This window comes from Lytechinus pictus, unplaced genomic scaffold (assembly GCF_037042905.1).
Source record: "Lytechinus pictus isolate F3 Inbred unplaced genomic scaffold, Lp3.0 scaffold_19, whole genome shotgun sequence".
NCBI classification, from domain to species: Eukaryota; Metazoa; Echinodermata; class Echinoidea; order Temnopleuroida; family Toxopneustidae; genus Lytechinus; species Lytechinus pictus.
In genome coordinates, this window is record NW_026974140.1 from 11,980,955 (window position 1) to 12,007,638 (window position 26,684).

At 34.3% G+C, this 26,684-nt stretch overlaps 1 protein-coding gene across 1 annotated transcript in view; it reads right to left on the bottom strand.

Annotated features, from left to right (window-relative positions):
- The window catches only part of LOC129260893 (zeta-sarcoglycan-like), a 31,451-nt gene extending 6,320 nt beyond the window's left edge, over positions 1-25,131 (bottom strand). Inside the window, exons 1-7 of the mRNA XM_054898892.2 lie at positions 24,916-25,131; positions 7,123-7,395; positions 4,499-4,600; positions 3,748-3,835; positions 3,049-3,168; positions 2,338-2,410; positions 1,264-1,387 (exon numbers count right to left, since the gene is read on the bottom strand). Of these exons, the coding sequence (XP_054754867.2) occupies positions 1,264-1,387; positions 2,338-2,410; positions 3,049-3,168; positions 3,748-3,835; positions 4,499-4,600; positions 7,123-7,350 (735 nt within the window). The 5' untranslated portion in view covers positions 7,351-7,395; positions 24,916-25,131. The remainder of the gene's footprint in view (positions 1-1,263; positions 1,388-2,337; positions 2,411-3,048; positions 3,169-3,747; positions 3,836-4,498; positions 4,601-7,122; positions 7,396-24,915) is intronic.
- Between the last annotated feature and the right edge of the window lie 1,553 nt (positions 25,132-26,684).

Here is a 26,684-nt window from a genome sequence, read left to right on the forward strand (position 1 = left end):
AAGGGTTTGTTTCATGGACGGTTTTTGTTACTTCTACCAACAGTTATTTCATGAAACTTCGCACATGGCTTCAGAGTAACACTATCCAAAAGGCGCGCACACCAAAATAACAATTTGATACGGCACAGAGTGGGGCCAAGGCCTTGAACTTTCTACTCATTTGCATAATTTTCGAATATTGTGTGCTCACTGATGCATTAAACATCGGGATTTTCATAAAAATCAAATCAAATGAACCATGCAAGGAGGTTGTGACAGATATCCATAGTTACAAATTGTATTTGTTCCAATAACTTAAAAAAGAGCTAATCACACTCCACATGTTCATTCAAGCGTGAATGTTTAATTAAACGCTTTTGAATCATTGAAGCATGTTAATTGGTCATGAACATAACGAAAAAGTTGATAAAAGATCAGTTTCAGTTACCAAAATGAAACCATACTTGCTATGATATTTGAAAATCGTATGTTTTTGCTTTCAATAAATGTTCATTGAACCGTGAAACAATGAATATTGTTGAAGATACTCTTCCCAAAAATAACTGTCATCCTATTCTATCATTTTTATTGATAAAAATGTGTAAAAAATCCAATTATAGCAAATTTGGACTTGTGTTTATTCAACCGTGAAATTTAGCCAAAAAGGTTGTATCGTCTTTTAGAAAATACCTTTTACAAGCCTTCTGACTATTTTTCATGATGAGAATGTGGAATCAGTTCCAATAAAATGGAATCAAAGTCATGATATTTGGCTTGTGACTTTTGAAAAGTGACATTTTTGCCTTCTGACGGTGCTCACTGAAGCATGACGTAAAATACGTCCATAACATTTACTCAGATGGTAGCTTATAAAATTACCTACACGCTCATGTAAAAATATATCAAAAACTCGCATTGGTTCGGAAATTATTGATGTTTGTTCAAGGGGGGACTTACTTTTTTTGTTGTGTATATATATATTTAAGGTTTTAGTACTTATATTTTTTGAATGCGCCAAGCCCCTTTAACAGCTGGAGCTATAGCCAGGGAAATATAAAATGCACAATTAAATAGGCAATTAGATAATAGGCACCTCATAAATGCTACATATAATCATTATTACTTTTCTATGTCATAACTCTTCTTTTCACATCCATTTTTATGAAACATTAAGTGTTATCCTTGTCTAATATTTTCTCTATTTATTGAATCCAAGTATTTGATGGGGTAGACTTGGCCTTTAACTGTTCTGTGATACTATCCCCTGGTAATGTTAGTGCTTACCCTTCCATTTGTAGCTCTAAGTTTTAAATCTGCTAGGCATGATGCTGATAGGTCTCCAGACACTCCACGTAGAAACATCCGATCTCCGGCTTGCATGTGAATACTACTTGTTAATGCTTCTACACTGAAAGGTCAAAACAAACCAAGATCATTGTCAAGTTTGTGTGACAATGGAAAAATTATGAGCATACAATTTCAAGAAAATGCATGTTAAAATGAATATTGATAGGTTTATACATGTATGGAATAACAAATCCTCGAAAAAAAAAGCTTACATTTATATAATTCATTCAATCCTCTTAAAACTTCATCAATGAATGCCAAAGATGGAGATGTACACTCTTATAATGAACACATAGTAATACATCTCTACATGAAAATAGCCTGATGATTAACATTTTAAATCTATGAACTGGAATTGAATTCATGCTCTATTAATCATCACAAAATAAATTTTGAAATCATTATGAAAACATTTCATTTGGCATCTAATAATCAAGCATAACTTTCATACAAAACATCCCTGGGCCAGCAAACAATAAAGAAGCACCTTCAAAGAATGAATGCACCCCCTTCCATAGAGATGCCATAGATAGTGTATGCACTCAATGTCCAAAACTCAGGATTAGAAAATGAAAGAATACCTCATTCCCACTTTCACGATTTGCGCCACAATTCAAACGGCATACTTAATTGTGGAGTAATCGTAGTGATCTATCAGACCGTATCAGATCAGTCGTGGCAATCGTATTGATAGTAGAAAAATTTTGATTGGTTTAAAACTTTTCTGTATCAGTTATGATAGGCCAATCATGGCTTTCGTAAAGGATCGCACGACAGTGGGACCGAGGTATAAAATTAGGATAAAATTTCAAAAAATACCTCCTTCACAACGAATGGAGATGGTACACCTAACATATAAATCACCAGGGAAATTATATTGTGAATACATTCAAATTATTCCCATCTTTCCATGATGTAACAACTATACATAATACAATCTATGGCAGAAGTGACGGGTGGGGGCAAGAATGACACTCTACTTGACAATCTTGCTTGCTTTTTCAAACTTACTCTAAGCTTTTTCCTGATGGTGCTATAACTCTTGATGTTTCTACAGGACCTTCAAATACTGTTCCCTCAGGGCCTGTGCACAATAAAATATTTCACTTTTTGAGAAAGAATAGATTCTTCAAATGACACTTCACTTACTTAAGTAAAATTATATGACTGGTACTTCAAAAAGATATTCTAAAGTAAACATTTCAAATATTTCTACAACTGATCTGTCCCAATTCATGTTTCATTGATCTTATGATACAAAATCCACAGTATTTGATGGTCTTCATTCAAATGGTAAAAAAAACATATAAAACGTTATAATCAGTATGATGGGGTTTATAAAATAAAATCCTCTTGATACATTATAAAAAAGAACTATTTATATATAAGAGATTGGAATAAATCTATTTCCAAAGAGATTTAACAGTCCTTAGCCCCCTAACCCAACCAACCTTCGTAACATAAAACCCGCAGACTTTTATCTTTTATATTCACATCTGATCCCCCAAAAATGTGTTGACCAAACATAATTTTCATACATTTAAAAAAACTAGAGTTGATAAAAATTGGCGAATAGCAGTGAAACTTCATGCATATTGTAATTTGAGGATACTTGTGCCTGAACAACCCTCAATCTCTAAATAGAAAGAGAATCTAGGAGCTCTTTCATATTACACCTAAAAAAAGACCAACTGAACCTATATATACATCAAACTAACTTACCTGTGAATGTTAATTTATCCGTTCCAATTTTAACTTCTTCTGCATCTGCGTAGAATATCATGTTATCTTGAGTGTCGTATATAACAAATCTCTCACTATGAGATGTTAATGTTCTATCACCTGTAAAATGACAGTGACAAAAATCATATTAACAATATTGTAATATACTAAAGGAATTATCAATTATAATCATGTGGAAAATTTCTCACAACTTACATCAGTTTGATAAAAATCATTATTATTCATGAGCAATGAATGAATATATGTTTTTTTCTTTAAAAAGTCATCAATAAAAATATGTATCCCAAACTATTTATAAAAGCAAAATAACACTGTTGTTCATAGTTCTCAAGAAGATCACTGGATTGAAAAAATATATGATTAATATCACAAAAAATTTATTATGATCCTTGAAATAATTTGAACCAATGAATGGGCATGACTATGAATAAAACACTATACTTAAAATCAGGTTATCTTGTCAACCAAAGTCTTTACAATAAGTTTGAAGTATTCAGACCGGTATTTGTATTCATATTATAGTTTAATGCTACAACTACATCCCAAAATAGACCCCAAACATACGAATGGCATATCATTCAAAATAACAGCTTTGATTGGTCTGGAGCTAGTTTCGTTTGTATTAAGACAGTAGCGTTAATCAAAGCTGATATGATTGTAAAAACACACAGTACTCACCTACTACAAATCTACCAGTTACATTTGTAAGTCCATTCCGAGCATTGATACTAACATTGTGCCCTGACTGGAAGACCAGTGGTTTAGTCTAGAAATGTGAAAAAAAAAAAATTGAGAATGGAAAAAGATAACAAGAGAAAAGCATTAAAAGAAGAGCTCTAGAGAGAGGGGCAGAAGAAATAACGAAAATATATTATAAAGTCAGAAAACAGAATATGAAAAGATTTGACAGAGATAAGTAGAAAAAGGAAAAAGAAGATAACAACAGAGGGTAGAAGATTAAGAGGCAAAATTGATACAGATTTAGAAGAAAAAAAGGAACGTTGGAAGTGAAAAAAGAAAAATGACAGATGTACAAAAAGGGAAAAAGGAAATGACATGACAAAATAGATAATCATGGAAAGTTTCAAACTTATCCTAAAAAGCCTTGAACAACAAAAAGAAAAGAAAACAAAATACAAAAAGCAGAGAGAAAGTATTATACTGCATGAATGTCATTGTATTTAAAAACAATCTTCCATTAAAAGAAATAAAATATCTACATGATAAAAGCATTACTTAGGGAAAATGAAGTACAAAATTACATGTCCATTACTGGTAATCAATATTTCATATTTCACAGATTACAGAAAGTGACAATTATTATCCTGTTTACAATACATTCATCAAAAACATTTTGTACATCTTCAAAGATTGGAATGTTCAATTTTTTAATGAAATAAAGAAAAATATTCAAAGATGAGATACTTACCTTAAAAGATGTAATTTGTGCAGTATAAAAAGCCTTCAGGAATTCTACAGTACCTTCAAGACGGATACCATCTTTAGCTATCTTGAATTTACCCATGCCATTCTGTTCAAAACGAGAAGATATATATTACAAATACATCAAATCTTCAATTCTAAACCATCGATTTGCTATCATGCAACTTATTCATGAAACTCATATCCTTGTACTGAATGAAAAAAAGCTAAAGTATACATTTTCAAATATTTTTGAAATATTCATCATATCCTACAGGCATCACATACATTTCTGTACATTACAGATTTAAGCTGTGATATGGAACAATTATTCTGTTTTCATCCATGGAAGATAATGAAAGAAGTTTTTCAAATCCTTTGAGCAGTCAGGTATCATTTGAGATAAAAGGAAATGAGTGAAAGCAATTTATTTTCTCAATCCCCATAGGCAAATTAAAAAAGAAATGAGAAATGTAAATGAAAGGGGAAGGGGAGGAGGGAGAGACGGGCAAATAGATAAACAAATATAATCTAAAACTTTATTCTTTGCATGATTGGAGATAAATGATGGGAGAGGAAAAGAGAATAAGCATGAGATGATGATGATGATGAATGATGATGGTGATAATGGTGATGATGGTGATGATGATGGTGATGATGGTGATGATGATGATGGTGATGATGGTGATGATGGTAATGATGGTGATTGATGGTGATGATAATGACAATGACGATGATGATGAAGATGATTATAATAATGATGGTGATAAAGATAAAGATGATGATGATGGCAATGATCGATGATAAAGAGAATAAAGAGGTATTAAAATGATGCTAATAAAAAATATGATGAAGTAGAAGAACAACAAAAGCCCCAAAAAGTAGAAGATGACAACTATTATGATGATATTGTGGAATGTGGGTCCCATGACGGAGATGGGTGAGGGAGAGAAGCAAAAGTAAGAGAGAAAAAACAAATGAAAGAACAAGAAAGAACAGAGGAACAGTAGAAAGAAGCGAGGGTGAGGAAAAATAAGAGAGTGAGAGAGATAAAAAGAGCGAGAGAGAAAAGATACATGTACATACATGGAAAGAGAGGGAGAGAGGGAGAGGCATTAAGATAAACAGGAAGAAGAGTTAGAGTATCTAGGAGAAAGACAAAGAGTGGAGAGAGGAGACAGCATGGAATATTAACTAAAAACACAGTAGGAAGGAGACAGGACTTCAACAGGAAATTTGTTCTCTCTCTCTCATCATACAAACTAAACTCCTAAAGCTGATAAATCGCCCCTGGTTCTCTCTCTTAGATTCAATTTCATGGGATCTGTCATAGCTACTCTTGTACTCATTATTTATCGAGACAAAATCTATGACTGCCCTGCTAATTTTACACTCAATATGCGCATGATTTGGAATTGCTAATCAGCCAGATAATCCATAAAAATATTCATAAATTGGCAATCTCCAGGCTTTCCATGTTTTTCATATGTTGTAAAGTTAACTCCATATGCAGAGAAAGATTTATAAATAGGGGGGGGGGGAGTGACCAATTTTTATTCATGTATACTCTCTTCTTGAAAGTATTCTATCCGGTTTAAATGTTGATAAGACTGAGAATTATATCCATTTTTCTTTCCTACTTCTGAAAGGGTGAAATGTAATGGAAAATTCTAAGTGGAATTATGAATCAAAATAATTAAATTATAGACAGAGAATATCATAAAGCCATCAATGAAGCCTGACATATATTATTTTCAGTGTTAAATCTTAATAGTTGTGAATCATTATGCCTAGCCAGCATAATTTTTTTAATGCAGATTAACAACTTTCATGTATGCGCTTTTAATACTCCTTCGCACTTCATTGCATTTTTTTTTGCTTCTGAAGTAATATCATCAACTTATCTTTTCTAAAGTATAAGATATTTGTTTGACCAACAATTGGTACATTACTTCACTCTCCAAGGCTGAAAATACTGGAATTTGATGTGAAGGATGTCTCTCATTAAAATGGGACAGTGAGTATCTACATCCCACTGATGTAAATGTAAATAATTAGTTATTTGGACATATTTCTAATTCTTTTTTAAATTCTAGGTTAGCAAAATTTTTTTCCCCACTGGTAGCTGAAGGTACTATAATACATGTACTTCTTTAACCTAGTATACAACACAATTTCGTTTCAGTATAATTCACATTTTCTAGATCATGGCTCGATTTATCTTATACTAATATTCTGGCTTTCTGACAGTATGAAAACTTTGAAAAACTTGCGGGAAACAAACCTTTCTCTTTACTTCTTCAATTAATACTTTTGTTCTAGGAAAGTACATGACTGCTTTATATATTTGCAATACTCCGTAACTCAAGTCAAATAATGTACATGCATCATATAAATTTCTGCTTTGACAGCTTAAAATCTATGTATACTGCAATAGGTTAGATTTCTAATAATCAGTATTGTGTTCAAGGAAGGATATTTGCAATTTGGCAACTAACAAGAGTTATATTTCATAATCATTAGTAATAAAAAATATAAATTGACAAGATTCAAGTGAGAAATCCATGTCTGTGTCATGGCTTAAATTTACATCCAGTACTGTGGCAATGAATCCCCAAATTTGTAACTTACAAGTGAAAAGTCTAGAACCCTTAGTATCCAAACGGTCAGGGCGAGATTAACAGTGATGACAGCCATGAGTATCAAGACAAGTAGGTAGAGACATCGCTTCCTCCAGCCATAGATGCCAACCTTGTATACAATCTCTGGTTCTCTGTGTCCATGGCCATGGTGGTGGTGTGAGTGACGTAACGAACCCTGTGAGTAGCTTGGGTAGCTTCCCCCATCGCCCCGATTCATGGTTGCTTGCTGGCAACCAGACTGGACAGACTAGATGGCCACTATCTGCAGAGGGAAGAAAAAATAAGGATAGTATGGTCAGACATGGACATCAAAGTCATCTCCATGATGGTTGTACCATGTTGATCATGCTGACTGTAAGGAACCACAGTAGTTTGGATAGCTTCCCTTGCTATCTTGATTCATGGTCGACCCCCGGCATGAAATTCTAATCAAAACTCAACAGAAAAGATGGCTGGTATCTACAGAGGCATTTGACACTCTTCATCAAGGGGACATCATGGTGGTGCTGATGATGTACAGAACCGTATGCCATGGCTTGGTTAGCTAACAAGTCAACCTCAATGATATTTGCCAGATGGTACCTAGACTAGATGGTCAGTGTCTGCAGAGGGACAGGAATTGCAAGTAAGGTGATTAGACAATATACAGTACATGTCAACCTCGAAGGAAAATGAAACCCAAAATCTAATACAACATATTATCATTGAAAAACACAGGATAATGAAAATGAATCCACTCAGACCCCAATCTGATTTTCCAGTTTATAATAAATGATATCATGTTGTATTAGATCTTGGGTTTCATTTTCCTTTATATTGCAACCCTCCAAGCAAGGAGCTTTGCACCTTGCTTCAAGCAGTTGTCTAATGTCTATGCAGTAGGATGTAAACATTGAATACATTTCGCTTTACAGTTTTAAAATTGCAAAATGGTAACTAGATGAAATATTTTCCAGGGAGTCGAAGGTGCACACAATTTTGTCAGTTGGTCAGCCTGAATCAAATAATTGACCATTATATGTAATGTCATATCACAGAGACATCACTGATTTGTATATCAAAAGGAATTCAACAAGATAAAAACATTAAAATCCAACATGAATCTAAAAGAAATCTCAGCTGTACACCTGAACATGAAAGCAGAATGCTGTCAAGTTTATAAAATTAACTATTTTGTGGTAAAATTTGACAAAAGATGACTGATCAAATTATGACCAGTTAAGATTTAGTAGTCATGATGATGGTGGTACTTAAATGTAGTTGTGGTATCAATGGTGGTGGTTGTAGCAGTGATAATGGTCTGAGAGTGATTGTGGTTATGGTGATCTGGTTAGTTAGCTTCATCATGGCATGAAGATGAGATACATGCAGGTACTTGGAAAACTTGTAATATGAAATTAACCAAAGTCCCAAGTACTACCAGTTCAAGTACATCATACATGTATATAACTTGCACATTATGAAGAAATTATTGATAATAATGGAATATCATGTTAAGTTTGATTTAAAGTTAGATTAAATGCAGAGTTTTGCAGACCTATATGTGACAAAGCCATGGAATACCATACAATGAAAAAGCCTCAAAGTCTTGAAGCAAGGAATCATGTATTAAACTTGACAGGACCAGAGGATGTACTGATGTACACATGGGAACAAGTGGCATAAGCCTTTGAGGCTTTTTGGGATACCTTTTTCTTTCATTATTTTTTTAAAATCTCATCTTAATGTCTCATGATTATATTTGTATATTTATGTTCAAAATAATGTATGATATTTGTATGTTTATATCATTGAAAGAAATATATGAGAGTATTTCACTCTCCCTCAAATCAAAATCAAACCAAATCAAAAACAGCTCCTGGTACAAGTGCTAGAATTTTTACATGTTCCCTCCCAAAATCTGAAATTGGAGGTAAAACCAGATATCATACCTCTTCCATATTCAGTCAATGTGGGTTAGCATCGGAAATAGAATAGTATTTCTTTCTAGCTCTTGGCACTGGTAGCTTCTGTGATTTTTTATAAAATTATTTGGCATCTATTTTGCTCTTTTCAACACCCCCTGAAAGTGATGCGCAGGTGTCCCCATATCTGTCACTGATGAAAACATTGCATTACCCATTTTTCATCATGAAAAAATTGTGAAGCATGATAAGCAAGTTATCACAGATTATTCACAATTAACCAAAATGTTTCAATCAATAGGAAATTTAGTCATCAGAAATCATTAGGTACATAATAAGTTCGATCATGCATGTAGAGATCCACTCAAAGGAGCTGCAATGAATATGATGCACATGCATATCCTGCAGCAACAGACAGCTACATCATCAGGGCTCTCTTTGTAATACCATCAACACCTCGGAATACACGTAGGTAAATGGAGAGCTGTCTGATATAGATAATGTATGGAGAGTTACAATGGAGTGTAACGTTTGTTGGTTGGTTACCTCAGAAGGCCGTCGGGGGGGGGGGGGGGGGGGATGGGCAAGTAAATAAAGGAATGTACATGTATGTATACAGTGTACAATACTGTTATTGTTTTAGTCATCAAAGCTTTCATCGTATTACCAAAAGTTCCTTCAATCATTAAAATTTCTCTTTTATTTAAATAAGATTTTTATTGTAATTCTTGACTACATTTGTTTCTTTAAACTTAGCTCATCATGATGACTGATCAATATCACAAGCGTTCCTTTTTTAATTGATAATTCTGTATCCTTCATTCAAGGTACATGTAGATGGTATCGAGGAAGCAAGACATGATTTTCTTTCATAACATGCTCTTATATTTAAAAAATATAATATACATTTAAATCACTCAATTAATCATGAATGAACAATTCTTCATTCTTCTTCGCCTCTGGGTGCATGAAAAGCCTATAAACACATCCTAACATACTCATGCCATCTCCCACACTTACCAGGCATAGCCGTAACATATCACTTAATTAATGCCCAACCTCATGCATTGATAACCTGCATGAGTCAGACAAATTGAGATTAAAATTAGTCTGTTAATTACTCTTATGCAGCTGCGGCAAATCTTCAATGGACGTCGGCATGGAACATGACCTTCAGAAAATCCACTCATAATTGTTAAATTGATAACCAGGTGTTCAATTTGTAAGAGACAGGCGGAAAATGAGGGAATAGGGAAGGATATACCCTTTCTGAAATTTCAATATATACTGATCATGTATGGGATAGGTGGGCATGAATGATAGAATGGCAAAATGAGAAATTGTCCTGATATTTTGAACTCCAAGTGCTTTTCTAATCTTTATGTTTTGACATTTGTTTTGTTTACTGGGGGTGTTTCACAAAGAATCAAGTATGACTTAGAGTCGCACTTGAATGCTGACACGTATGTGATATGTAATGCGAATTCTTATCAATACGCAGTAGTGTACCACGTCCTCTGACCAATGCGTCATGCCTTTTATAACGCACGCAACTAGGCATTTACCGGTAAGTGCGACTCAAAGTCATACTTAAATCTTTGTTAAAGATACCCCCTGGACTTCTGGTATCATGTTCAATATGTGGAGCGCGTCTGGCAGTCTCGCCTGCATTACGCGATTCAATATAGCAGCAGTACTTTGAAAACTACGATGAGATAATTATTCACAAATCACATCATTCATAATAATGATATAATACTACGTTCATTGACCCAAAATGACGATTGACCTTGATCATGTGACCTAAGACTTGTCTTGATATTTGATTACCCTTGACCACATTTCATAAACAATATCCATAAACTTTCAAAGTTATGATGGCAATTCAACAATTACCCCTAACATGGCCAAAGTTTATTGACCTTAAATGACCTTTGACTTTGGTCATGTGACCTGAAACTTGCACAGGATGTTCACTGATAATTGATTACTCTTACATGTATGTCCAAGTTTTATGAACTAGATCCATAAACTTTCAGAGTTATGATGGTAATTCAACACATACCCCCAACATGGCCAAAGTTCATTGACCTTAAATAACCTTTGACCTTGGTCATGTGACCTGAAACTTGCATGGGATGTTCAGTTATACTTGATTACTCTTATGACCACGTTTTATGAACTAGATCAATAAACTTTAAAAGTTATGAGGGTAATTCAACAAATACCCCCAACTTAGCCAAAGTTAATTGACCCTAAATGACCTTTTGTCCTTGGTCATGTAACCTGAAACTCAGGCAGAATATTCAGTAATACTTCATTACACTTATGTTCAAGTTTCATGATCTAAGTTCATATACTTTCTAAGTTATGATGACATTTTCAAAAACTTAACCTTATGTTAAGATTTTGATGTTGATTCCCCAAACATGATCTAAGTTCATTGACCCTAAATGACCTTTGTCATGTGACCTGGAACTCAGGATATTCAGTAATACTTCATTACCCTCATGTCCAAGTTTACACTTTCTAAGTTATGATGTCATTTCAAAAACTTAACCTTCAGTAATAATAAGATTTGATGTTGACGCTGCCGCCGCCGTCAGAAATGCGACGCCTATAGTCTCGCTCTACTATGCAGGCAAGAAAATAAACCATTGTAACTCAAATATTCTTATGTCCAATATCTATACACTAATAACCTAAGAATAAAAAACAAATGATTTTCTGTTTCATTTCTTTTTTTTAGAACTCATGATGAATGACACAAATAACCCCTGATTTCCCACCAATCTTTGAGCCGAGCGAGGACTCAGAAACAAATTTTGACGATCACCAGGATCCCTCCGGACTGAGTTCATACCAAACTTTCCTTTCACACCCCAATATCTCTACAGTTTGACCATGAAATTGAAAGCACAATTAAACCTGAGCCGTAATCAGTATGGTGGGGGAAGAGGAGAAGAAAACCCATCTGATGCTGGGAAAACATAAAGAAGACCCTAGTTACATGTACCTCAATGATGCTAGGCTGATGATACTTGGACGACGTGAAGAAGATGATACATGCCTGCATCAAGCCTGATGACGTCGTGCAGATGGATGGATGTACACAAAGAGCTCAATGAATGTTTACGTAGAAACGTTCAATGTGGTCTGTTTGTCGTAAGGTCCGTTGGGTCAATGGATAGATTGGATAAGAATATATCCCGGGATTGTGTGGTATACCTTTCATGCAACAGTTCACTCAGAGTCAACACAGATCAGAGACTTCATTACCAAAGTATTTTCACCTCTTACAACTCTCTTTCGCATGAATGCATAATAAACAATGAGTACTACTACTAATATTAATGTTGACTACTGAACATGCATGAACTGCAGTAAGAATTCAAAAGAAGAGTTTTATTTAAAAAAATATATACCATAAGTGTCAACCTCTCATATGTCCAATAATTGCTGAAGTTTTCAGCATTACAAATTTGAAATACATTCATGTACATAACACAAGTGCCCACTTTTAAATAGACCAGCAAATTGTTTTGAATTTTGCAATTTCCCTACAAACATGTACTGTATGATTGCTTGGTTTATTACACAGAGCAAATTATATTTCATGAAATGGATCTTAATCATAAACATTTCAGATGTATATTAAACACTAATAAATCATGACTAATAATAATTCCAAGCTGTTAGCATATTTTCACACAACAGACAGATGAACATAAACATACACATACCATACTGTATGATGACGCACTCAATATAGCAGTCCAATATAAATATTACACTTTCAATCTCTAGTGCGAGCACTCATCTTCCATTTTAAAAGCAATCTAAATGGAGCAGAAGCCATCACTTGTTTACATCAGCCAATGGTCATATTTCAACTTTTGAGTGATAAAGTGGGGTAAGAAAATAAGGGAGGCTTCTCGCATAGTACATGTACATGTCTGCGAGTTTTTACAAGGTACTACTCTCTTTCAGTTCATGTATGACAATGTGACAAAGATTGTATTTAGCAAGTATTATAACAGGTATTATAGATTCATATCTTTTTAACTCTAATGCAGCAATTGCAGCATACATTGTTATGACACACAAGATTGCATACATGTACATGCCTTCATATGAGAGGCAATACATTGCATACTACATGTAATTATACTTTTTGTGAATTATAATAGAACTATTAAACCTAAATATAATCTACAATGTAAACTTAATAACCTACTGCATGCAACACCGATTTAAAATTAAAATATTGTGAGAGATAATTGCAAACAAATTAAATATATAAAGAAGAAAAATCTTATATCTAATGTAGATAAAAAACAAATACACATGTATAGTGGGTTTTTTTTAGTAGAATCTCCTTGTCAGTTTGCCTTTTTTATGTCCAAATAAAACCTATAATGGGTTTCACTTTGATAAATTCTTCTCCATATACTTGTACTCCTGTACTTTTAAAGTGATGTGAATACTACATGTACATTACATTCAAGCAATGTACTACTCTTGATTGATCAGTACAACTGCAGTACAACTGCAGTACAATGAATTGTACAAAAGAGCAGCACAAACTATGAATAGGTGGGAAAATAAAGCATGAGCAAGCAATTGTAGAAAACACAGCTGTCAAATGAGGAATTACAATTTCATGGATATGGCTGCTGTGAATAAGTTGTCGCAGATCAATATACACTGCTATTTCAATGATTAATGAATGAATGGCGAGGGCAAGAGAGAGAATGAGAGAGGGGACCATATGAAGATACATACAGGTACATGTATGAAAGAGAGAGAGAGAGGAGATTGTCTCAAAGAAAAGTAGAGTATGGAAGAGAGATCACTAATCTTAAACTTGGAAGAGAAAAGTTGCATTTCTGACAAATCTTAAAGCCCCTTTCTCAGCAGACCTATTTGATGCTGTCTGAACTCAGAATTAATAGACCCTGAATGAAATATTATTTTGAGAAAAGCAGAAAAATTAGAAGAAAAATATTTGCAAAAGTTTGATGAAAATCTGCCAAAGAATAACAGGGTTATGAATTGTATTATTTTTAATTTTTGTGACATCAGTACATCACACCAGGCAATTTGTCCATATGGCGATACATAAAAACTCAGTGATTTATTTGTGCTGTGATATCATGAGACACATCATTTCATAACCCCCTTCTACGATATACATGTATGAAAAATATTTATATTCATAATTTTCCATCAAATAATTTAAATACATGGATTGATACTGCATGAAATACATACATGTATGATGTATATGGGGAGCTGCTCGCATATACATGTACACAATGTCACAAATTTAAAACTTTAATATTCATAACTCTATTCTTTGATGAAATTTTATGAAACCTTCACCAATGTTTTTCTCTTATTTGTCTGCTTTAATGAAAACCAACTTTTCATCAGGGTGATTTTCTCCTCTATAGCATGGCAACACGCAACATGTACAGCTGCAACAGAGGTTGATTGTAGAGTAAGATAGAACACATCGTTATATACTAATTAAAATACCATAACTGATGTTTACATACACCACATGAATCAAACAGCTGACAGACATTAAGCCATTTTGACATATTATTTCCATATCACCCTCTCCGTAATCCCCTTAGCGTAGGGTGCTCTGTGAGCCTCACATCCCAGCCGCAGGGCAATGGCCATCCCAAGCGGGAAAGGATCAAGAAAATGGCTGATGCCAGTACCAATCGACTTGCTTAGAAGGAAAAACGAGGCACATTAATTTTCCAGAAATCCTTGATAAATATGAAGGAAATTTCTGTGGCATGAATAATGGCAAGTACCCTGGAATTTAAGGTTTTCACTTTGCTTCCATGCATTATTTAAAATTGTTTCTGAATTGATTTACACTGGTTTTACAATTGCTTAAACATGTACATGTGCATTTTATCAAGGGCTGAAAGTTGCTTTCAAAGATCAGATTTTATGAAATTTATATTTGAAGTTGATGTTTTAATCTAATTCTAAAAATAGTTCAGAAATGAGAAATATTCATATCTACTTAAGATTGCAGGATGTTTTTTAAAACCATACAAGATAATTTTTAAATTAGAACTCAAGTTTATTTCTGTAAATCCTTTATTTTATACAGGAATGTGATCTCAAAAAGGTGCACTGTGGAAATACATGGCTGATGTATTTTGACAAGACAGGATATGTTTTATACTAGAACTTAAATTCCTTAGAAATGTTATGTCCATGTAGGTATTTTGATAAAAAGAATAACACGATATGTCTATTATTTTGATAAAAAAATTGAACTACACGTAAAATGCACCTTTAACATTTAGATCTAATGTGTTAATATTCCAACAAATTCTATATACGGGTACATTGTATGTATGATTGTTGACAATAAGACCTTGGTTTTGCAAGTTTACACATCTGCACAAATTGCTCACTTGCAAAAATTCTAATCTATTTAGAAATAATAGTGCTACTATGATAAATCTGGTAATTAATAAAATAGCTCATCTCCATTGACAAAAACTAGATAAGAAAAAAAAAATACATGTCAATGAAATATATGGTAGAATTTGGATGTCAATATGGTGTGAGAAGCTAAACTAATAAAAACATTACTGACCATGTTATTCTCAAATTATCATTAGCATTAATTTTGCTACATCAGAACACCTGAATTGGAAATATGTTTAATACCAGAATCCGATCGCACTGGACATATTCTCTAGCATGGCTGACTCGGGCCTAATAAACATGGACACGTACATGTACTACCTACAAAGTCAGATCTATAAAGCATATTCTAGAAGCTGCATTTGTAATACATTTGGAATATGATAGTTTATTTATCTATCACTTCACCCCCACAGACTTGCAATCATCTTAACATAACTTCTCATTTAATGTGTGTAGCTGACACAGCCTCAGGGGGCATGTTCATAACTCAATAGGATCCTCACATCAAAATAAGAAACCGAGTCGGCTAAAGTTCAACAACTCATAAATTGGATTGCAGTACTGGCGCGAGCAAGAAGGGTGCGTTCCATCGACCATAGCCATCATCTTGAAACGACTTTCTGTCAAGTGCCACGTCTTTGCTTCGTCTAAACACTTCACTTGGTACATCTACAAGGAACTGTGCATTCTTTTGTGGTGAGCGAATATGAATGAAAACAGCAAGAGGTCTGATGCTGCATAAAATTCATGGAAGTATTTATAAATAGGTACTTAACATATTACCAGTGAAGTCTCGTTCACACATGTAACATAACAAATGTGTAATACTTAACTTTATTAAAACATTCCACTGTTTTAACAAAGGCAACATGTAGGTAGAATTATTGTATCCCATGAAAAAAACATTAGAAGTAGCTCTAAATTATGCACAAATATGGCTGATAAATGATTGGTGTACACATGTCATAATCCATAAAATCAATAATGTAAAATTAGATTACATTCATTCTGTCATCATTGTTTAGCTAAATCTTAAAGTGAACGACCACGGATGTCTCTATTTTACCTCCATGGAATATCTACAGGAAGGTTCCTTCAACCATGGATCCATGCTTCAACTGCATGTAATAAAATAGATAACTGATGGTGTGAACACGAGATGGATTTATTGACAGACATTGAAAGTCACATGCCACAATGAGAGAACATTTGATTATTGTTAGTGAAATTGAACTTGACACTTTCACAGCAGGGGCTGTAAATTTACATGTATCTCATATCTGTTCCGAGGTAAGATGTGCATTGTTCCATGGTGAAACTCTCCTCTCTTCTCAATTCTTCTTTCTCTAACTAAAGCCATTTTATTATGGTTGTAAACCTGTAAGACCAAGTAACCAACTTGTACTAAATTCAACTCCAGTCAAGTCTTCTACAGCCACCCCTGTATTTTCTGTTTCTGTTTTTTAAAGTCACTTGTCTATTAAGAATATTTATAACTGAATTAATATAGGTTCTAATACGAGCATATCAAAATTAGAAACAGTCAATAAGCCGTGTGACCTTGATCATTTAAATTTCTCAAAATCACCTGGTGTTTTTGAACCTGTAATCAAAATAGAAACAAGCAGAATGCCTCTGGCAGTCTCGCCTGCATTACTTGATTCGATATAGCAGCAGTGCTGACTTTGAAAACAGCTATTGAATAATTATTCACAAAAGAAAACACTCATGATTCATATGATAATAAAATACTATTTCCATTGACCCAAAATGATCTTTGACCATAATCATGTGACCGAAGATGTGTGCAAAACAATCATTCATACTTGATTACCCTTTATGTTTCACAAACTACATGTGTAGATCCATAAACTTTATAAGTTACGATGCCAAATCAACAAATACCCCCTCAGCCCTCTACAAAAAAAAAATTGTCGCTTGCCCAACAGGGCAAGTGACAAAAAAATTTGCTTGCCCGATAGAAAAAACGGTTTGCCTGTTTTGTTTTTTAATTTTTTTCATGACGGCACTACTCTTATTTTTAAAGGTCATACAAAATAACAACAATTGAGAATCGTGTACAGTATAAAAGAACACATATTTAAAAGGATATTTTCAACAACGTAGGCCCGAGTCATTACGTTTATTTTGAAGAAAAAAAATTGCTATTTCATGGGCATTTAAGGTTTAAACAAAAAACCTTCACCAAAAGTTGCTAAAATTTCATATTTTGCATCTTTAAATCTACTAAAATGGTTATCTGTTTGCCATATTTCCTTTGAATTATTTTCATTAATTGGAAACTACTATAAAGAAAGCCAGTGAAAAATATTCAGCTCTTTATTGACTCAGAAAAAAATGGTTTTATAATGTAAAAAAAAAATCATCAAAAGTGGAGTGGCAAAAATTTCATATTTTTTATTTTCCATATTTCTTTGAATTTTTAATTAGTTGGAAACCATCAAGAAAATTGAGAATATTCACCTCTCTCTTGTCTTTTCTTCATCATTTTATGATGTTGCACTTGGTCAATATTTTTTTAATCTACATGTGGGACTACAATTTGTAGTCCTACATGTAGACTTTCATGTTTTTTTTGGTCAACACCATGAAAGTCTACATGTGGGACCACAATAAAAAAAAATCATAGTCAAGAAAAAGCTGAATATTCTTCAGTTTTTCGGTAGTTTCCAACTATATCAAAACAATTTCAAGGTAATATGGAAAATTGATGGCCATTTCATGAAATTTGCAAAATGAAATTTTAGCCACTTTTGGTGTTTGTTTTTTGCATCGGCAAATTGTGCAAGATAGTAGCGCATGCGCAGTCATTGCACACATAGAACGTAAGATGCGATGGCACGGTTTTTCGAACCAGGTACCTGGCAATAAATTATTGGTAATTGGCGCTGAGTTTACATCAGTTTTCACTGTTTTTTTTTTTTTTTTTACTAGTTTGACATGATATGAGATAGTTGTGATAGTTGAAAATTTAGAGGGTTTACTGATATTTTATTATTTCATTTCCAAAACAACCACTTGCTCGATCGGACAATTGACTTTGAGAAATGCTTGCCCGCACGTCATTTTCACTTGCCCTGGGCAACAGATTTGTCGTGCCCTGCCCCGAACAAGGCCAAAGTTCATTGACCTTGAATGACTATTGATCTCGGTCATGTGACCTGAAACGTACAAAGGATGTTCAGGGATACATGGTTACTCTTATGTCCAAGTTTCATGAACTAGATCCATAAACCTTTAAAGTTACGATGAGAATTCCACAAATACCCCAAACATCAAAGTTTGTTGACCCTTAGAGACCTTTGACCTTGGCCATGTGACCTGAAACTCAAGCGGGATCTTCAGTGATACACTATTACCATTATGTCTAAATTTCATGAACTAGGTCCATAAACTTTCCAAGTTATGAAGACATTTAAAAACCTTAACCTTGGTTAAGATTTCGATATTGATTCCCCCAACATGATCTGAACTAGTTCATTGACCCTAAATGGCCTATGACCTTAGTCATGTGACCTGAAACCTTGGTTAAGATTGCAATGTTGCCACCGCCTTCGGAAAAGCGACACTTATAGTCTCACTCTGCCATGCAGGCGAGACAAAAAGAGGGGTCTACTGGTTTTTGTTTCTGGTCTTTGTTTGCAATTTTCAGTTATGTATGGTAAAAATTATCCAGAAAAAGTTAGAAAGGGTTTATTCTACCATAAAAATGTGAAAAACATGGGTATTCTTTCAATGTAAATTTGTACTCTTTGTGTACAAAATAAAGAAAGTAATTTGGGTAGAAATCTTAGCTTAAAATACACCTAAATATGGGTCAAATTCATGACCAATCACACCTTTTAATATGGAGTTACAAAACATGGGTACAGCTTGCCTATTTACCATAGAAAGTCTTACTTTTTCTCCCTTGGGTACCGTAAGTAACGGTGTATTAACCGCACCTTTTTCTCGGCGGGACAGAATCAAAAGTCGGGGGTGCGGTTTATACACGGTGACAGGTCTGAGCCAAGCCAATCTCAGCCCGATACCACTACCAGTTTTCAACTCGCGTCGGGTGGCCGAGCGTAGCCGCTTGGGGCAATCCCGTTTAGAGGGGTATGAGCCGCGGGTATAAAAGGGAAGCAACTATGACTCCCGGTATCTGCCGTAAATGTCCCTCAAAGTTATATCACGGTAACAAACGCACCTACCTTCATGAAACTGACTTTTTTTAATGGTGTGACTCTGTCTTTGTTGTCATTTTTTAGTCATCGCGGCAAAGTTCAGATGCCAATCGATCGCACAGCGCGGTGCAGCTAGCCGAATAAGACATGCATGTGTAATGTTTATCGCAACGTCAACGTAAGCTGGCGCTTTACCTTTCCGTGGAAGTTATTTTGTTTGACAAATTATTGGTATTATTTGACAATTAATTTCTTTCATTTGCCTTTCCTTCATTTCTCTCTATCATCCATCATCTCAAAATCAATCTTCAATCCCCATCTTCACTCCTTCCGACTTTTTATTTTTAATTATTATTCACTTTATTCCCGCCCAGAGCTCCCATTGAAAATACGGTATACCGGTACTAGCATTTTTTTTCCTATTTTGCTGTCTGTAAGACACCGCCACACACGTACTGAGAACTACCGGTAGTGGTTCAAAGCAGACAAGAAAAACACCTGAACAAAATCGCAAATTTCTCGTATCTTGAACCTTCCCGTATTCCCTTGTCTAAAATTCATGTCAAGACATTGAATGCTAGACAGAATTCTGAAAGCAAAAGTGGGGCTGTGATGCAGGAAATATGATATGAACGATCTTCTCGTATGGGTGAGCCCCCATGTTGATGCTGGTATCGGTACTTGCAATGAACACCGGTACCATATGTGTGTGTGTGAGGTGACTCGGAGTGTGGAAGTGGCCAATAATATCGGCAACTTGCAGATAAGTGACGAAGCGCTGATTTCCCATCATTTTTTACCAGTAATTCTTCGATATTTTTTGGTTCTTGACTCTTTCTTAAATACGCATATTAGAGATAGAAAGTAAGTTTGATTAATTTTTTTTTTTAATGATTTTTTTTTTTTTTTTAATGATTTTTTTTTTTTTTTTTTTTTCCATCCGAAAATGGGGGGTGCGGTTAATACACCGTTACTTACGGTAGTTTAGACAGATTTCCCTGTTATAAACAGCAGAAGCCATGATCAGATCAAGTCATTTATATTTATAAGCTATAAAGCATTGGGCATGAAACTCTCTCAATCAATAATTCAAATAGCTTTTTGCTCGTTGATGATTCACAGATTATTGATCTGAGGTCAAATTACAAACCTGAGATCTTGGTTTTGCCGCAACTCAGACATTAGGAAGAAAATATTCAGATACTGTTTGGAGTACATGTAGATGAACTCATGTTAAACTTCATGACGACACATTAACACGTACATCTGCACGTAGGATTTCAAACAATATGCAGGGATCACAGAAGATTATTGTGCTGTTTATAAAATCTGTCGCTTGATGAATTCCTAAATCATTGACCAAAGGTTTTGATATGTTCATTGTGCTAATTGTAGATCAATTCTTATGAAATTCATGATGATATAGATTTTTTAAACATAAAACAAGGATTTCAAAGGCAATATGTGTGTATATATATATACATACACACACACATGTACAAGATCATGCCTGTAATGTGTACCTGTTCAAAGAATAATATATTTATCTGAGGGTAAGACTTTACACAGCAACTAAAAGACAATAAGCAATATGTCTAATGTACATGTAAGATTAAATATTGAGATTGTGTTGTTTGATGATGATCCAAATGGGTTGAATGAGAGAACAACCTGACAATACTGAGATGTACATGTACACTGTACATATTGATATAGACTACATGTAGGCCTACATGTACATTCATTGGTAACAAAGGAATAAAAAATTAATATATTTGAGCTGCATCTCGAGCAGGAATGGGAAAATTCCTCATATTGAGCTCATTCATTTACATTTCTTATTTAATTCAATCCAATAAAACATCATACTGTATACATGTACAATTTTTCTGAAAGTCATAAAAAAGCACAATTTTTTTTTCATTAACAAAATATATGTTTATTTTAATAGTCATGTATATTAGAAACAGATATTCCAAAATTAAATTGTTGCAATCTATGTTGTTAAAACATTTCTCTATTAAAATAAAAAATGCTGAAATAAACATCTTGTGACCAACATGTAAGTACATTGAATCTGTTCTAGATGCACCTGTTTTCATGTAACACTGGCTACATCATTTTGATTCAGACACTGGGCAGGCCATGCCCTTCCAAATCACATTCAAATGCCATATAAATTGAATTCCACCATTATCACACCAGACCCATTACAATAATCAAATCTGTACAACTCCCCCTCTCCCATCATTCTCTGCTGTATCTTGTCTTGGACTTGCGGCTTGAAAAGCTTCATCTATTCTTGATCTGTCTGTGTCTACAAATATCCTTTTATTCACAATTTTCTTTATTAAAAGGCTTCATGTTTGTCCTTTGCCATTTTAAAACAAAACACAAAAGAATTCATAATCCGTTTTCTTCTGCAAACATTTTGCAGATATTTCATTCAATACAAAAAGATAATCAAATTTCACCTTCAATTTGCTTTTTTTAGGGAAATACTTTGGTTTTTGCCTTTTTTTTGGTGGAGAAACTGACCAAAGTACTGTCATAGGAACTGTGATATGAAAGCGATGAAAACATCATTGCAGTTTTGAATTCTACATTTTGTATATGTCGAGGATCGAGGTGGGGAAAGTGACATGTGTCAACATGGGCCACTTTGGACAAAGCTTGGTCACAAGGACATGCAAAATTCAATTATAAAATAAAGGTAGAAGATGCTTTTGTTGGAATTCATAAATTCTTTATTTCAATATAATGATATACATCTCCCCTCTACACCACCCTCCCCCTCTACTCTTCTGTCTATGATCTCTCTCTTTCTTTCCTTTTCCCTTTCTTACCAGCCATACAAATCCTATCCTGGATAGCAAACACATGTAATCTAATTTCTTAGCATCTCTTCATAAAGGAAATCCAATGAGGCAACGAATGGAGTGAGAAATGTCAATAGAGCTTGACTTCCAAGCGCAATACAATTTGCTATTTTAAGCCATCATCCGGCTCTATAAACCATCAAATCACCCAAACAGACAAATAAATTGAACTTTCCAGACACCCGTCTGTAAAGAGGGTCCCCAGGATCTACCATGAACAGTTACCTCATACATGTATCTACTCAAGATGTGAACATACCACCGATGAAAATCAAGGTCTTTACTTCATTTATCAAGAATCATAATGTAATTTAATTTATTTTAAAGAATTACATGTATACATCAAAGTTTAGATATTTATATTCATAACTTTTTGGCTTTATGTTATTTACTTGTTACACTTTTCATGTATTTCCAAAAGTAATGCTTCACTGAATGACTTACAACTTTAATACCTTTTTACTAATACGCATTTACATGTACATAATTCCCTTTAATACATGTATCTTTTCATTCATTCCCTGATCTTATATGTCCCTAGTAAATTTGATGTTTATCTCATTCGAAGAAATAGATATCACCTGAATTCTACAAAAACTAGATCTATATTGGTAATGCCACGTATTGAAATGACATATGGCAATGTTCTTTTCTGAAAAAAATTAAAGTATGTTGGTAAAGTTCTTTCCCTAAAAAATCATGCACAAGAATCAAGTATAAAAATAAAAGTTGACAGTTTGGCAGTATTAACATAGCAGACTAAAATCTTGGATGGATGTCCTTTAAAGTCAACCAAACAACCACATAACACTTTTTGAGAGAGGTTTGTTTAAACATCTAACATGCATCATCACCTAATATGCTGATGATGCCAAAACATCTAGGCCAACAAATCCAACAAGACACGATTTGCCTCACGCAATGAAAACAAAGAATGCTAGATAAAACCTATGGTGGAAATGCAATAGAGCTTGTCTAAGAGCAGTTTATAATAAAACATCGATTCTTAACTTCATCTACATGTACTTGCACAAAATGTAGATCAGTTTTATATCTTAAGGAAATGCAATAAAAAATGCAAGATGCCCTTATGAAAAATTTGTAATTCTGTGTACATAACAAGAACTTAGAAAACAAGATCAGACAGAAAGAAAAATAATTTTTCCATCTCAAATACCAACAAAAAAATAATTTCTGTATTTTATATAAAATTCACAGATTTTGTCTAGAAGTAGACAGCTTGAAAAGATCATTACAAGTACAAGTGTTTATCATAAGAACCAAAATCAGTCTGAAAAAATTATATTTCTTGTTTCTCTAAATACTACAACCATCAGCCCTTAATATGTTATCAGACACAATCTAGAGTAAAATGAATTTCTATTCATATTTGAACAGACAATAACATGCCAAGGGGAAAACATACACTTCCTGTGTTCAAATTTGTCTGTTGTTATCAAAACTTCTTAAAATAGATTGAGTTTATACCCGAATGGATGTGTATGTACATGTATTTGTGTAGGTGGCTATATACATGTACCATATGTCACCTAGGGCTATTTCTTAGTTATGTACCAACTATAAACATATGTACATGTACGGTATGTCCCTGATATCATTTGTCACATAATGTGGGTGTTCATATGTCCTCGATTTGTATTCAAATGGGTTCATAGAAAATGATATACATGGAGGCATGAATTTATGGGGTATAATTTGTCTTTGACTATAAATTCTGATCTGTTTCACAATATTCCTTTCATACAATATCTTCATGATATACAATTAATGATATTAGCATTGATTCAATTAAAGCTATATTATTTTGTAAAAGTACTGGTAGACTTTGGCATTTAACTGGACTCAATGCATATTATGCAATTATGGAAAAAAAAATCTAATCAAAAATTGTACTTTAACATGCACCAAGCTTGGTAGAAATATTATTTTGGTGACCCTACAACTACCCTGCCACCCTATTCCTCCTTGCCCTTCCCCTGGAAACATAGCATTTACATGCATGTCATTTTTAAATATAGTTCTGTAGAAAATTACCTTCTATTTAAGTCAAATAATTAAGTCAATTTTTTTTGGTCCAGATTATGTACAGCATGTGCTATTTATAAGTAAAATTTTGTCTAATTTGCAAAGGTTTCTGTGGTCGATACGCAAACTCACCTGTACAATAGAAAGGGCATTCTGCAAAACATAACTGAGCTCCAATGAGATACAGTTTCAATCAAGTTGAATATGAAAAAGAAAACAATCATCAGTACTGTAGGAGTGTACTTGCTGTACAGTTGCATTCAAAGAGCTCTTCTATAAAGGCAGAAGTAATACTTACTACTTGGCTTGATGACTCAGGATACTCTCACTCAGCTCTCCACATCAATCCCAATGAAAGAAACAGCTCTCTCCAAAGGAGACAAGAAATCGACTATCTTGTCAGCCGAGGCGTAAAACGAGTCAGGCTTGCGTCTCGATCCACGATCTATAACGGAGATGCTACTCAGGAAGAACAGGCCTGGAAGGGCTTCGTACAGGTGCAACCTGCAAATTTGAAAATAAACCATCAAATTTCATCGATATTGAGTCGGATGAAGAAGAGGAATAATGTTTACAGTAAAAGGCACCCCAGGGCATATTCTGCCTAATGCAGCAGAATGTTTTTTTCAAAACAGGCAGCTACGCAGGTAGAGAATCTGGGAGAATGCTAAATAGATAAGTGTGCACATCACGTGTGTGTGTTTAGTGAAACGACGGATGAGTCGCACAGAAAATAGGGGGAAAGTATAGGGACCTCAAAGTAAACAGATGTGAGAGTAAAAGATGCTTAGCAATGATAACATGCGAGACAAAGTCAATAGTCTGTTGGGATAAAAATCAAGAGTCTTTATGGGGAGGAAAGTAGTGATACTGGATGCTTCTAAAGCAGCTGAAGACACTGTTTAATAAAGATAGATACTAAACCTAATAAGAAATACCTTTTTGATGATCTTCCTTTTAACTATAAAGATTTTAGAATAGAAACCAACATTTAAAATCTCGGAGAAGATTAAAACAAAATTAATATCGAGAGAAGCATGATGTGAAGTTGTGAAAACAAAAATATGTAAATATGACCCCTCACTGACCATCACAATATTCATGTGTCAAGCAAATATGTATGAAAACTTGTATTATGCAAATTGGCATTTGAATGGCATGGAAGATGTACACGAGGGGTTAATGCAACACATGACCAATGACAACATTTTTAAGTACACAGTGAAGCACAAATGAGAATAGAAGATGCATGTCGAGACAACGCTCTCCATTCCTACATTGCATTACTATTCAGAGGGGTATTGTAAGTCAGCCATACCAACATCCTGATGCCACAGATCTGAGAAAAAATGCAAATGATATGTAAATTGCAGGAAGGGACAATCCGAGTTAGGCACCCAAATGTAATAAAATCGTCACGGCAACACATGTAATGTACATTAGAAGCAAATAGCGCTCCGGGCCTCCTGGAGATAAAGGAAGACATTCAATGCATCAGGAGGACTGCAAGAGTTTTCTACGAGAGTAAGATTTGGTTACAGGTTTAAGCGCTGGACAGCCATCATACGATCCGCAGGTGTCAAGTGCGCATTACCATGAATTTAGCATCCGCACTTCTTTGTCCTTCCCCCTGGTGCCCAGTTTCCTTCCTATCGACACCTTTTGCTGCATTTCTCTATGGGTAATGCTTCAATCATTGCTGGAATATCAATATGACCCAAATTTACAGATGGGGAGAGAGAGCAAGAGGGGGAGTCAGTGTAAGAAAGGTGACAGAGAGGGTGGAGAGAGTAAAGAGAGAAGAGAGAGAAGGGATAGAGAAAAATGGAGAGGGGACAATAGAGAGAAGCGGATACAAAGAGGAAATGGGGAGGTAGCATGAGAGAGATGAGCAATAGAAAGTAAAGACATATACAGAAAGGGGCATGAAAGGAGGAAGAAGATGGATAAAAAGAGGTTCTATAATAATACAGAGGGGACAGAGAGACTTAAAAGAGAAATTGGTAAACAAGGATGAAAGTGAAGGAAGAGAGATAAAGAGGAGGCAAGACAGGAAAAAAAGAGGGG